Source organism: Numida meleagris, chromosome 1 (assembly GCF_002078875.1).
Source record: "Numida meleagris isolate 19003 breed g44 Domestic line chromosome 1, NumMel1.0, whole genome shotgun sequence".
NCBI lineage: Eukaryota > Metazoa > Chordata > Aves > Galliformes > Numididae > Numida > Numida meleagris.
In genome coordinates, this window is record NC_034409.1 from 77,569,365 (window position 1) to 77,582,680 (window position 13,316).

General features: G+C 39.7%; 1 protein-coding gene across 5 annotated transcripts in view; it reads right to left on the reverse strand.

The window, feature by feature from the left end:
* STXBP5L (syntaxin binding protein 5 like) overlaps window positions 1-13,316 on the reverse strand; it is a 187,319-nt gene that overhangs the window by 86,959 nt on the left and 87,044 nt on the right. For 4 of the 5 annotated variants that reach the window (XM_021397328.1, XM_021397318.1, XM_021397302.1 and 1 more), the window contains exon 5: window positions 9,045-9,179. In XM_021397328.1, coding sequence (XP_021253003.1) covers window positions 9,045-9,179 — 135 coding nt within the window. The remainder of the gene's footprint in view (window positions 1-9,044; window positions 9,180-13,316) is intronic. The other variant, XM_021397332.1, reaches the window with a different exon arrangement.

Here is a 13,316-nt window from a genome sequence, read left to right on the forward strand (position 1 = left end):
GTAATAAAGTAGTTGTTTTGTATTATAACTAACTAGGTCAAGTTTCTTCCAGTTTTATTATGTTAGTCTGGCAGGTATGTTACTCATCAAAAAACTCAACAAAGCATTCTTCTACTTTTACACCTACACTAGCAGTTTTGGATTCAATTCTTGTTAGCTCATTTACATCAAATTCTGGATGTAGGATGCAAGGTGCTGGCAGTGTGGAGGCTGCAGGGGTGATCTCTGTGAGAAAAGGCCAACAGCTGGCTTGTGCTGGACACAGACAGCTCCAGAGAACCCAATGAAGGACACAGCTAAGCCCAGTAGCAAAGTTTGTGGTGCCTTGAGAAAATGTATTTAAGAAAGGGTGAAATGCTGCACAGGCAGTAGGAAGCAAGGACAACAATTGTGAGAAACAGCCCCAGACACTAACATCAATGAAGGAATGCAGGAGGTGCTCCAGGAGCTGGAGCCTAACTTCCCCTGTAGCTCATAGAAAAGACTGGTGAGTTTGGCTGTCTATTTGCAGCTGAAGGAGGACCACATCAGAACAGATCTCCAGACAGTAGCCTCTGGAGGACCCCACAATTAAGCAGTTGGGTATTTTATGAATGAGCTACAGCCTATGGGGAGCCCACCCTGGCTCCTGAAAGACTGTAGTTTACGGCAAGATCCCACGATGGAGCAGGGAAAAAAAGTATGAGGAAGGAGAGACATATAGGAACTGTTATGGACTGATTGCAACTCCCCATTCCACATCCCATTGTGCTTCTTTAAATTTTGTCTTAATTTTCACCATCCAATTCTATTTTTAAGTGGCAAAAAAACCAAATTTTATTTTCCTCAAGTTGAGTCTGTTTTGCCCATTGACAGTAACTGGTAATTAAACTCCCAGTCTTTATCTCAACCTACAAGCTTTTCCATCTTATTTGCTTCCCCTGTCCTGCTGAGGAGGGGGAATGAGACAGTGGTTGTGTCAGGGTCTTGCAGCCAGCAAGGGACCCAACCACAAATACCTTGATTGCTTAACAGCTGTTAGTTTTGATTTTATACAGGTAAAAGAAAACAGTGTCTACTAAGTTTGGCAGTCATAGTACTAACTCTGTCAGGAAATGAGTAAGAATCTTTTTCAAACAATTGGATAGCCTAAAACTTATTTCAGATTTGCTATCACAGATAACATCACACGCGGAGTTTCTCGAGCAATGACAGCTGATGTTACTGAAGCATTCTAAGATCACAAAGCCTGCTCCCTGGCAGTCATTCTGCACTACCCTTCCAGTGCTCCAAGAAATACTCTTTTTTATCCATATCACACAAAGCATTTCCATCAAAACTAATTCCTCTTTGGTCTAAACAACAAAGAATATTCACAAGGTGCAGCACAAAGATTTGGTTTGGCTTGGCAAGGGACATATGCAGTCCATGTTGGAGGAGATGTCTCAGAGATGGTATGCTAATACAAAATTCCACTTCAGATGGAGCAGGAGAGAAAAATGGAAAGAGTCTTAACTTTCTCCATTTTGCATGGTCTTTCCCTTGTTCCTCTGAACCTACGATCTTGCTTGATACAGAGGGAAAGACATGATAAATCTTCACTGGCAGTATAACCTTCTTGCTTCTCCTGAAGTGATATTTGCTCTCTCCTAGTGCAGGACTGTGGCTAAGAACTCAAAGCTAGCTGTCCATGCCACACGTTAAGATGAAGAAGAGATATGCCAAAGGTAGATCAATGCCTCACTTGACACGCATCTTCTTGTATCTTCAAGGGAAGTATAAACAAACAGAAGTAACAGTAATGTTTTCTGGAGCACTAGAGCAGTGTTGCAAGTAAAAGGACTGCCAGCCACTAGGCTCTATAAACAATTTCTCCTAAGGGTAGACATAATGACTGCACTACAAATAGGATTATATGAAGCAATTATTTAGTTAATTTTGTTAGTTTACAGAACTCATGAAACACTACCAGAGCTACAGCTACAGTAACTACTACTTTCATATAGTAAATTATATTGCACGTGGAAGTGTTTTTGTGCGTAGACATTTTGCCTAATGTAAGTATAGTATACATATAACTTTTTGTTTCCACTCACTGCTATTAGAGCAGGTTTGCCAAGAAGACTGAAAATCTGTATGTTGTCATTAAGAAACATCATACTGAGAATAAAAAACACTGTTGAATTCAATTAAAAACAAAAGCAGAAATCCAACAGCTGGAAAGTATGAATAGGTTCAGGGAAAACAACCATATATGAAGTTATTGTGAATGGAACACACTGCTGTTGATGCCAGATACTTCCTTGTAGGCATTCCTTCAAGCTGGTTTTAAGGCACTATGTAGAAAGCAGCTAGATATGAGCCTTAGAGGAAGGCAAAAATAAGGAAGAAGCAGTAGAAGAAAATAAAGCATAAGTGAAATATTTGAGCATAGAATTCCTCAAATACTAGATAGAGTGCAGATTAGAGTGACCGAGAAAACAAAGCTCTATAAAGCTCTATGAAAGGCCAAGTCTCCTAATGGGCCCTCACAATGGCAGAGCAGAAGAGGACAATCATTTCCCTCACTCTGCTGGTCACTCCTCTTTTGTCGTAGCCCAGGATACAGTCAGCCTCTCGAGCTGCAAGCACACACTGCTGGCTCATGTCCAGCTTTTCATCCACCAGGACCTTCAGGTCCTTCTCCCCATGGCTGCTCTCAATGAGTTCTTCTCCCAGTCTACATACATACCTCTGATTGCCTCGACCCAACACCTTGCACTTGGCCTTGCTGAACCTCATAAAGTTCACATGGGCCCAATCTGCAAGCTTGTCCAAGTGCCTCTAGATGGCATTCCTTCCTTCTGTTGTAGAAACTGCATCCTTCAGCTTGGTGTCATCAGCCACATTGCTGAGGGAGCACTCACTCACAATGTCTATCACTGAAGATGTTGAAGAGCACCACTTCCAAGACAGAGCCCCTGGGGAACACCTCTCATAAGCAGCTTCCACCTGGACATAGAGCTGTTGACAACAATCCTCTGGCTACGACCATCCAACCAATTCTTTAAACATCTAGAAGTCCAGCCTTCAAATCCATCTCTCTCCAATTTATAGATAACAGTGTTGTTCAAAGGCTTTGTGCAAGTCCAGGTAGACAACATCAGTTGATCTTCCTTGGTCCACTGATGCCACCACTCCATCACAGAAGGCCACCAGATAACTCAAGTACAATCTGCCCTTGGTGAAGCTCTGCTGGCTACCTCGGATCACCTCCTCATCTTGCACATACCTTAACATCTCTTCCAGGACGATCTGCTCCATGAACTTCCCAGGCACAGAAGTGAGGCTCAATGGCTTGTAGACCCCTGGGTGTTCCTTTCTCACTTTCTTGAAAACGAGAGTGATGTTTCCCTTTCTACAGTCACCAGGGACTTCACCTGACAGCCACATTTTTTCAAATATGTTGGAGAGTGGCTTGGCAACCACATCAGACAGATCTTTCAGGACCTTGGGATGCATGTCATCCGGCCTCATAGACTTGTACACATTCAGGTTCATGCAGTCAGTCTTGCTCCACTCTTATGGTGGGAGAGATTTTGCTCCCCCAACTCCCACCTAGAGTTTCAGGAATGTGAGAGGCATGGGAAGCCTGACTGCCAGTCAAGAGCGAGTCAAAGAACTCGTTGAGTGCCTCAGCCTTCTATACGTCTGTTGAAGCCAATTCTCCCTTCTCATTTATCAGTGGGTACACTCTCTTTGGCCTCTCTTCTCATCAAAGTACCTGTAGAATCCCTTGCTATTTTTCACATCCCTCACCAGGTTCACTTCCATCTGCACCTTCACTTTTATGATCCCACCTCTGCATGTCCAGACAGCTTCCCTGTATTCTTCCCAGGCCACCCATCCATGCTTCCACTTCCTATACTTCTCCTTCTTATCCCTCAGTTTGACCAGCAAGTCCTAGCACGCCATGCTGGTTTCCTGCCTCCTGTTTGATTTCTTATGCTGGAGGATGGATAGCTCTTGCACTATGGGAAAGGTATCCTTAAAGAGATACCAGTTCTGTTCTATACCTTTGTCCCTAAGGACAGTTTCCCAGGGGATCTCATCCAGTAATTCCTTAAACAGTCTGAAGTTTGCTCTCCTGAAGTTCAGAGTCCTGACTCTGCTCTTTGCCAGGCCCATGTTCCTCAAGATCACAAACTCAACCATGGCATGGTTGCTACAGCCCAAACTGCCTCCAATCTTAACCTCTATAATGCTCTACTTTGCACTGGTGAGCATCAGGTCTAGTAACGCTTCACATTTGGTTAGTATGTCCAACACCTAGACCAGGGAGTTTCCCTCAAAAGACTCCAGGAGTCTCCTGGATTGCTTGCAGCCCACTGAGTTGCTTTCCCAGCATGCATCTGGCTGGTGGAAATCAGGATGAGAACCTGCAAGCACAACACATCTTGTAACTAAAGCAAGAAAGCCTCGTCAACAGCTTCCCCTTGATCAGGTGGCCTGTAGTAGATCACAATCACCAGATGTCCTTAACTGGTCTGGTCCCTAATTTTAACTCACCAGCTCTCAACCTGGGCATGGCTGTTTCTCAGGGACAGCCCTTCATAGTCTATCCATTTCTTAATACAGTGAGCAACTCCCTTGCCCCCTTTGCCCTCTCTGTCTCTTCTAAAAAGCTTGCTTCCCTCAATCACAGTATTCCAGTGGTGTGATTTGACTCACTACATTTATGTGATAGCAATTAGGTCTTAGTTTTTTAATTGTATCATGGTTTCCAGCTCTTCCTGCTTATTTCTCATGCTGTGTGCATGCATTGGTGTAGAGGCACTTCAGCTAGGCTACTAGCCATGCTACATTCTTGGAGGAGCCCTCCCAAATCCCTCTGGAACAAATCTGAGGTTTTTCACCTGCTTTTTCCTAAAGTGACAGTGTTCCCTGGTTCTTCTCTGTCACTCAGTGGTACACCCCTTTTCCACGTCACATCTAGTTTAAAACTCTGGTGATAAGCCCAGCCAGCTTGCTGCCCAGCATATTCTTGCTCCTCCTGATCACTTGTGTCCCTTCTAACACACCTGGCAGGAAAGAGCCAAGAAAGAAAACATGGCTCTGCCATAACTCAGTTCCATTTTGCCCAATTCTTTGATACTCCAAATCCCTTACGTTCTGACAAGTTTCATTTATTCATTCAATAGATAATAGTGTGTTCAAGCATTGAAACCTGCATGCTTGGGAAGAGGTTACAATGGAAGGAGAGTGACAGTTTACGTACTAGAGAGTAGAAGACCAAGTAGTATCATAAGCACTAAACATCTCTGGTGAAGTGCTAGCTCTGCTACATGCCGCAGAAATGACAGATGAAAAGGTTTTGAGTTATCTTCATTCTTAGGCAAAAAGATGCTTCAGTACGGTCTGGGGTAGTGACAACACATGAGACAGTAATGGCCAAGACCAGTACTGTTAGAGCAAATGCTAGCAAAAATGTTTCCAGAATTCCCCATATTCTATTTTTCTTTCTTAGCTCTTGACAAGATCAGGGCCACTGAAACTTAGTGCATAAGATTTATAAAGAACTTCTCTCAGCTTCTAGAATAGAATCGGTTATGTCTCAGCACTGAAAACCATCTCAAGCAAAAAGAATTAATTTCCTCTGCATTATTAATCTACTAAGGCCTTAGTTACTCACTAAGAATACATATTGTTTAAAGCTAGGTGTATAATCTCCTCTATAAAATGATAGTACCTATGATATTTTGACCTTCTTTTTGACATATTTCTCTACTATATACTTCTAAATGAACCCTAATGAGAAAAAAGACTTCTTCAAAAAATAGTACTCTACAGTTGCTTCAGTATTTTTTTTTGGCACAGAGGTAGACACACACACAAGAAAAATCTCAAATAGTAACAAACTTTCAAGGAAAAGAAAAATCAGACCTAAAGCCAGCTTTATAAGTCAAGGTAGTAACGCAGGATAAGGTGATCAGACTCACTGCACTGTATGCACAGTCTAAAAATTATACAGCTGAAGGTCCTCCTCCTTCCGGTCTTTAATCTACTAACCCTCTTCAGCTGCCTCTTTCACTGCAACAGAATCACTGTTAGAAAAAAAAATTCTTGCAATCATTTGATAGGCCTCACTGACTGGCAGTGTTTGTTTTTTTTTTGTTCAGAGGATAAGCAGTTATGTTCTCTGGAAATAAAATCATCTCAGTAAGTGTCAGAAAACAGCCTATGTGGCTGAAACCTTGCTAAATACAGGAACAGACTAACATGAATTAATAATACAAAATAACCTGTTTATTACCGTATCCCATATTCCAGATAGAGCTCAAATAAATTTACCAGGAAAAGTCACATAGTTTCAATGTTAGGAGTGCTACAGCATCTGTTAAAGGTGGTTGCTGTGGCAAACACCACCATTATCCCCACCAATTTCTTATTCTAGTGCAGAGAAATTAATCCAGAGACACACGCGTGCCACTATTTACCTGTGTAGTTACAGGCAAGGACAACTTCCTCTATCCAATACCAAGAGGTGCATGATGAGATCAAATGTAGAGGATACAGTCCTAGACTAGTACACTTCTTATGGGGATCAAGGTATACTTGTAAGACTGATAGAACGATAAGCAATGAATGAATACCTGTGCTCAACTGTCATGAAACCAGTAGGTGACAAGTCAGCTTTTTAGAAGAAGAAACAATTACTGTATCTTCAAGTAGCTGAAGTCACAAGGCATATATGTGTTAGGTCGTCTTTAGCCTTAACAGCTTTTTGGAAGAAAAATTCTGAAAAATTTAAAGACACTGCTGCATAGGCAATGCAAAGATGATGAACGAGGTTGCTTGTTTACAACAAGGTTCTAGAGAGGTAGCCTCTTTCACTGCATCTAGCCTATCTCAACAACTCAGTACTGAAACTTATTGGTACACAGCCCTTATTTCTCACATATTTTTCACTGAAGAAAAGTATTACTCTAGTCTCATAAGAAATGTCTATTGTGGCCATTAATAATTTTAGAAATCAAATTATTCAAAAGAATCTTGAACTAATTAGAATGTGAAGTTCAGTGGAAAGCTTCCATTCATACAAGCTTTCAGATTTGTTTCCATACAGAATAAAACCATCCTAATGTCTAGATGAAAGAAAATCTCAAACACACACAGAATGAAAATGTGTTGTTCTCAAATGCTCAAAGGTGTTTTCTACTTGACATAATCTATATAATACATTTTAAAACAGAAATTAAACAAAAAGGCCTATAATATGTCAACATTATTAATATAAAGTGAGAAAAATAACTGAGACATTTCCCACCCGAAGAACTCATCAAAACTAATGTATTAATTCTGGTTTTGATCAAATCACACTTCTCCAGCAGGAATTTTTTCAGCCCAAACTACTGAGCAGAGCTGAGCAAATTCTTACAGAGGACAAACATTCCAAAATTCCAAACATGATGTAAGATTTACCAGATGACTGTTTGAATCATGAGTATCTTTCAAATACTTAATTTTACCTCCTTTGAAGATAAAATTAGATATTTGTGACTCTGCTTACGCAATTTGGTGGGAACAGACAGGAGGAAAGCGAAAGGGGCATCAGTTTTGTCACCCTGGAGACATAGCGATAAGTGAAAAAGTAACAAGAGAGCGTGGTAAAAATGGGGAAGTGGAAGATTTTGGTAAAAGTGGCTGCTATCAGTGTGAGCTCTGCTTGCAATGGAGAATTAGATAAACCACTGTAGGCCTGTAGCCAATTTTTAGATAATGTCCTCTTGTTCACTGAACTTGCTTAATTTCAGTTCACTACCTAAGGTTACAGGTTTCTCACTATATGAAGTGTCTCAGAAATTGCACAAAATACCATGAGTTTGTCAACAGCAGTTTCTGGAATTTCACAGAAGAAACAGCTGAAAAATACTTTTTCATTTCTGCCAAGGTTTTTACTTGTAAGAAACATAGATTTACCCGAGTCAGATTTCCGCTTGTCTTCCTCCATTTCATACACATGGCACAGGTAACCTAAGCTAGCCTATCAGAGAATTGTCATTTAACAGACACCAACATTAGTTCATTACCTCTCCTATCAGTTCATCACCAACTTTGAATAAAAATCATCAGGTCCTGAGATGAGCCAGATTTAACTTTGAAATTAGTCCTGTTTTAAGCAGGAGGCTTGGTCCAGAGAACTCCAGCTCTTTCTCATCTAAATAATTCTGCAGTTCAATTGAGAAAAGTTCTTCACAAAGTACTTCATAAAGTCTTAGGGCCAATAATACTCCATTATTCTCCTCAGGATGTTATAAAACACAATGATGGTGTGCAAAATAATAACATAAGTATCAATTTACACAGGTCTCTCTGAAAGTAATGTCTCCTACTTATTTTCATGGAAATGGTATCAGCTACAAAGAGCACAAAAACAGTATTTCATACAGCAAATTCTCACCTACCAAACACTACTTTTCAACTCAGTCACCACCATTAGCTATGCATTTTCACCATCAATGAACAAGAGCCTACATGCTGTGCTCATAAAAATCTGCACCAGCAGAAGTGACCCACTATGGTTGTCATCACTGCTGAAACACACCACACACTGCCTCCCTGCGCTCACATCAACTGTTTGGTCTCCATAAACATTCAGGAAGTGTTGATGAAGGTCAGTGGGTGCCATTCTACCACATGGAGAAATTCAATGACACACCCTTACTTCATGTGCACTTCCATGTCAGGCGTCATTTTGTCGGACTGCCACTCTGCTGCCATCTTTCCCATGGCAACAAAATTTAACGGAATATTGGTGGGAAGGTTCAATCTCTACTGTCATACCATCACCTTCTGCTTCTGACTTCATGGGCCAACATAAAAAAAATAGGAGGCATTACTTTCGAGCAGCTCCTGTATGTTGATATACATAAATATATCAAAATCTGAATTTGTGATAGTAATGATTATCTGTATCTCAAGGTACTTGAAAGCTAAACAGGTTCCCAAAGAGCATTTTCCTTTACAAAAAAAAGTAATCTTAAGACAGCAATGAAAGTCACAAATATAAAAAAATCTGCACTTACAGTTCTATTGCTTTGTTCCACATGATAACGTATCCAGAAAGAATGAAGGACTCGATATTTACAATGTGTGTATTTCCCCGCTCTGTTCCAACATAAAGCCATTTACTCTGGAAAGGTAGATGGCAGTAAGTAATTCTGTAAAGAAAAAACAAGACAACAACAAAAAAAACTGACTGAACACCATATCAACAACATTTTTAATGCTTCTATAGAGAAAATAACTGTTCTTTCCATTTCCATTTTAAAACTTCAAAAAAGCCTGTGTAACAGGCACAGCATTCTGAAGAATGTGCAGTTTTGGAGATCGTCTGCAAAAAAATCATAAAAGATAATCTGAAACAAAACAGGGTCATACTATCCGGTTATATTAAGAACAAGGTAAAAAAGTCGTTGACCATCATTCATACAAGAAAATGTTCACTTCATTGTCTGGGAGAATAGGGCATTACATAATAGCATTACCAAATGCAGTTAAACACTGCATTATAGACACACTAAATCCTACATTTGTATCATTCTTACAGGGTGACGAACCAGTAACATATTAGCTTAGAAAACATCATGGTAATACATATATACATTCTCACAGTTATGTTGAATCAGTAGATTCAGGTTCCTTTGATTATTATAGTTATTATGCAGATATTACATAAATGCAAGCAAAAAAATCTATATAAGATATAAAACCATCTGATGCTAAAATGCTATCTACATAGGCTGAAACTTCATCTGATCTGGTGATACAGCTTCAAGAATTTTGAGAAAAAGCAATTACTTTGCCTGCTACATCATACGTTACTATATTTAGCATTTGATTTCAAAATCAGGCTATTTCCAGCTTTTATACACAAGCTTGATGTAATCACTATGCAATAATTTTTGTTCTTAATATCTCCCTCCCCCATAAACAAATAAACAACATTCAAGACAATAAATATTTCAATTTCTTATTCTTATCCTACAACAATCTGAATTCATTATAAAGGAATGAGAGGGAAATCTTGTTTTCTTGATTCAAGTGAGACTCAAGTATGATATAAACTTTGTTTATACATTGTTACTTACATTGTAAGTACAGTCAAATCAACAAATATCTGACAGAAAAAAAATGCAGGAGGTTTATGCCACCTACACATTCCTTCCTGGAATCTGTTAGCTTCATTATTCTGTTCATAACAGATTTGAAGAGCAATCTGCTCTTTTCACTTTGTAGTTTTACAAACGTGAAGCTTGTTTTTATGCCTTCCTTGACCCTTCAAACATCTCAATTTCTGCTGCCTTCTCCTCAGCAGCATCATTTGCCATACTTTGGTTAGATTCATATTGAGTCCGAATTTTTATCTCTTGTATTTCTATACTAGCTCTACTTCTCTTTCTTGTACTCCAAAGCAGCATACACATGTTCTGTTAGGTTACAGCCCATGCAAAAACCCTCCTTAGTTCCTGGCTGAGAAATCCTCTTACTCACTTCATATTAATGTTCATTCAGCACTTGCTTGTAGTAAACTGTTAAGTTACAACATAAAACATCTGTGCCTTTGAAAGTGTTGAAAATGCCGCTCTCTAGAGACTGAGAAATAACTCATGAGTTACAAAGCAGACCTTAGCTGATTTGAATCCTTCTAGTCCAAATTCTTGCAGTTGAGTTGTCAGTCTAAGCAAGTTTAAGTCTAGGGCCATATTGAATTTCAGTACTCAGATAAATCAATTCACAAGCAAGCATGGTGTACTGCAGAAAACTTGATCTCCAAAGCACAAGACTGAATCCAATAATCCAATGATGAAATATAGTCTCAAAATCACCACAGACAATGCTAGACTGCTTTGATTTTCCTTTTAAAATTTGCTTCAATGTTATAATCTCCAGTCTGCTCTGCTACAATAATCATTAAATCAAATGGGTGTCTAATGTTACAGCTATTGTATTACCTTTATTTACCTATCTTGGGTTTAAAATGTCAAGGATATAATGTTTCAACAGCAAGATCTTACTGTAAAAGCAGAATCAGACTAAAGTAATCATAAAATCATAGAATGGTTTGGGTTGGAAGGGATCTTTAAGATCATCTAGTTCCAACCCCCTGCTATAGGCAGGGGCACCTACCACTAGACCAGGTTGCTCAAAGCCCCATCCAGCCTGGCCATGAATGTCTCAGGGGAGGGGACATCCACAGCCTCTCTGGGCAACCTGTTCCAGCATCTCACCACTCTCACAGTAAAGAATTTCTTCCTAACATCTAGTCTGAATCTACCCTCTTCCAGTTCAAAGCCATTTCCCCTTGTCCTTTTGCTACCTACCCTTAAAAAAAGTCCCTCCCCAGCTTTCCTGTAGGCCCCCTTCAGGTACTGGAAGGCCGCTATCAGGTCTCCTCGGAGCCTTCCCTACTCCAGGCTGAAGAGTTCCAGCTCTTTCAGCCTGTCTTCATAGAGGAGGTGCTCCAGCCCTCTGATCATCTTCATGGCCCTCCCCTGAACCCACGCCAACAACTCGATTCTTGTGTCCTTCTTGTGTTGGGGGCCCCAGAACTGGATACAGTCCTCCAGGTGGAGTCTCACGAGAGCAGAGTACAGGGGGACAATCACCACCATGGACCTGCTGGTCACATTTCTCTTTATTCAACCCAGGATACCGTTGGCCTTCTGAGCTGCAAACACACATTGCTGGCTCATGTTGAGCCTGCAACAACCAGCACTCCCAAATCCTTCTCCCTGGGGCTGCTCTCAAGTCATTCGCTGCCCAACCTGTATCTATGCTTGGGATTGCCCTGACCCAGGTGCAGGACCATGCACTTGGTCTTGCTGTACTTTATGAGGTTGCTTTGGGCCCACCTCTCAAGCCTGTCCACGTCCCTCTGGATAGCATCCCTTCCCTCTGGTGTGTCCCTCTTGGACATTGAGCCATTGATCACAACACTGTTGGTCACTGACCAACAGTTACAAGACTTATTTTCCTGCTGGCCTATCTGAGATCCAGCTGCAGTAGCTACTGATACCTGGGATACATAATATGAACAACCAGAAGAAAGAAATGTTGTGAAAGAATGAAAACAATGACAAAAAATTTTACAACTGTCTCAAGCTCAGTTATTTCCTCTTTAATAACTTCATTTTGTTCTGATAGGCTTATAGGACAGTCAGATAAGAAAATATTCTTTCTGTTCCTTCTTCCACAATGAAAACTACGCTATGAATCTTCTACCAGCTAGCCCACACTATCTCTAAAAATAAAAGCAGAAAAACTGTAAAATAACCCAAAAAACCACTAAACCACCAGATACACAAAAAGACAGTACTTAAAATAGAAGCATAGTTATATACACCGTATGTAACAAACATTTTTTAAATTAAATGCATATTAGAACACAGAGTTATGGAATTATAAGGCATTTTAATACAATACTATGTCAGGCTTCACTAAACAAAGGCATATGATTTTCATACTCTCAGAAAACTACGCACTGTTCCAGAGTAGTTTCCTCTTACATTATATAAATTAAAAGCTATTATTTTATGTATTATTGACTTTTCACTTTTACAGAAAATATTAACTTCGCTTTAAGAATTGAAAGCTTTGAACCAAGACTCAGATTTTTAACAATCATCTTGAATTTCAGTAAATACACAGCAATTTCTTCAACAGAAAACAATGATGTCTCATGCTGTTGTTTTTATTCTGGATGGAAAGTATCCCTATGTTAGACATATATGCCAGAAGCAAATCACAATGTCTCGACACCTCTGCAAAAGATCAACTTACCACAAAAAAAAAAAAAAAAGGTTATTTTTTCTTCTTAAGAAGGCACGGTTTGCAGTGATTTATGCAAGTGTTAAGTGCTTCTGCCAAAATTTAATCAGACTGTCAATATGATTGAGGTAATATGGAATCCGATTCCATATTGGAATATATGGAGACCTCAGAATCTGCTCAACATTGATCACCTACAGAAAGCCAACCTGAACTGTGGATATGACACATTCTTAGTATCAAGTCAGCACCAAAAAAACAGCACGAATCCCACTGATCATGATAAGAAATAGCGAGAAACATGAGCTGGTATCTTGAAAGGTGTTCCTATGCTGCTAAATGGGCTAAAATGTATCAGTTTTTCATTGTAACCAAATCCCCCAAGTAGGACATAAAATATAATAAATACATTTTAAAAACTGAACAGGTGACAAATAATATTAGTCAAAATGTATTTAAATATTGAGATTACTTCTAGAATTATGTAAGCAATGTAAGAAAAATAATGGTGCAATTTTAAGAGGCAC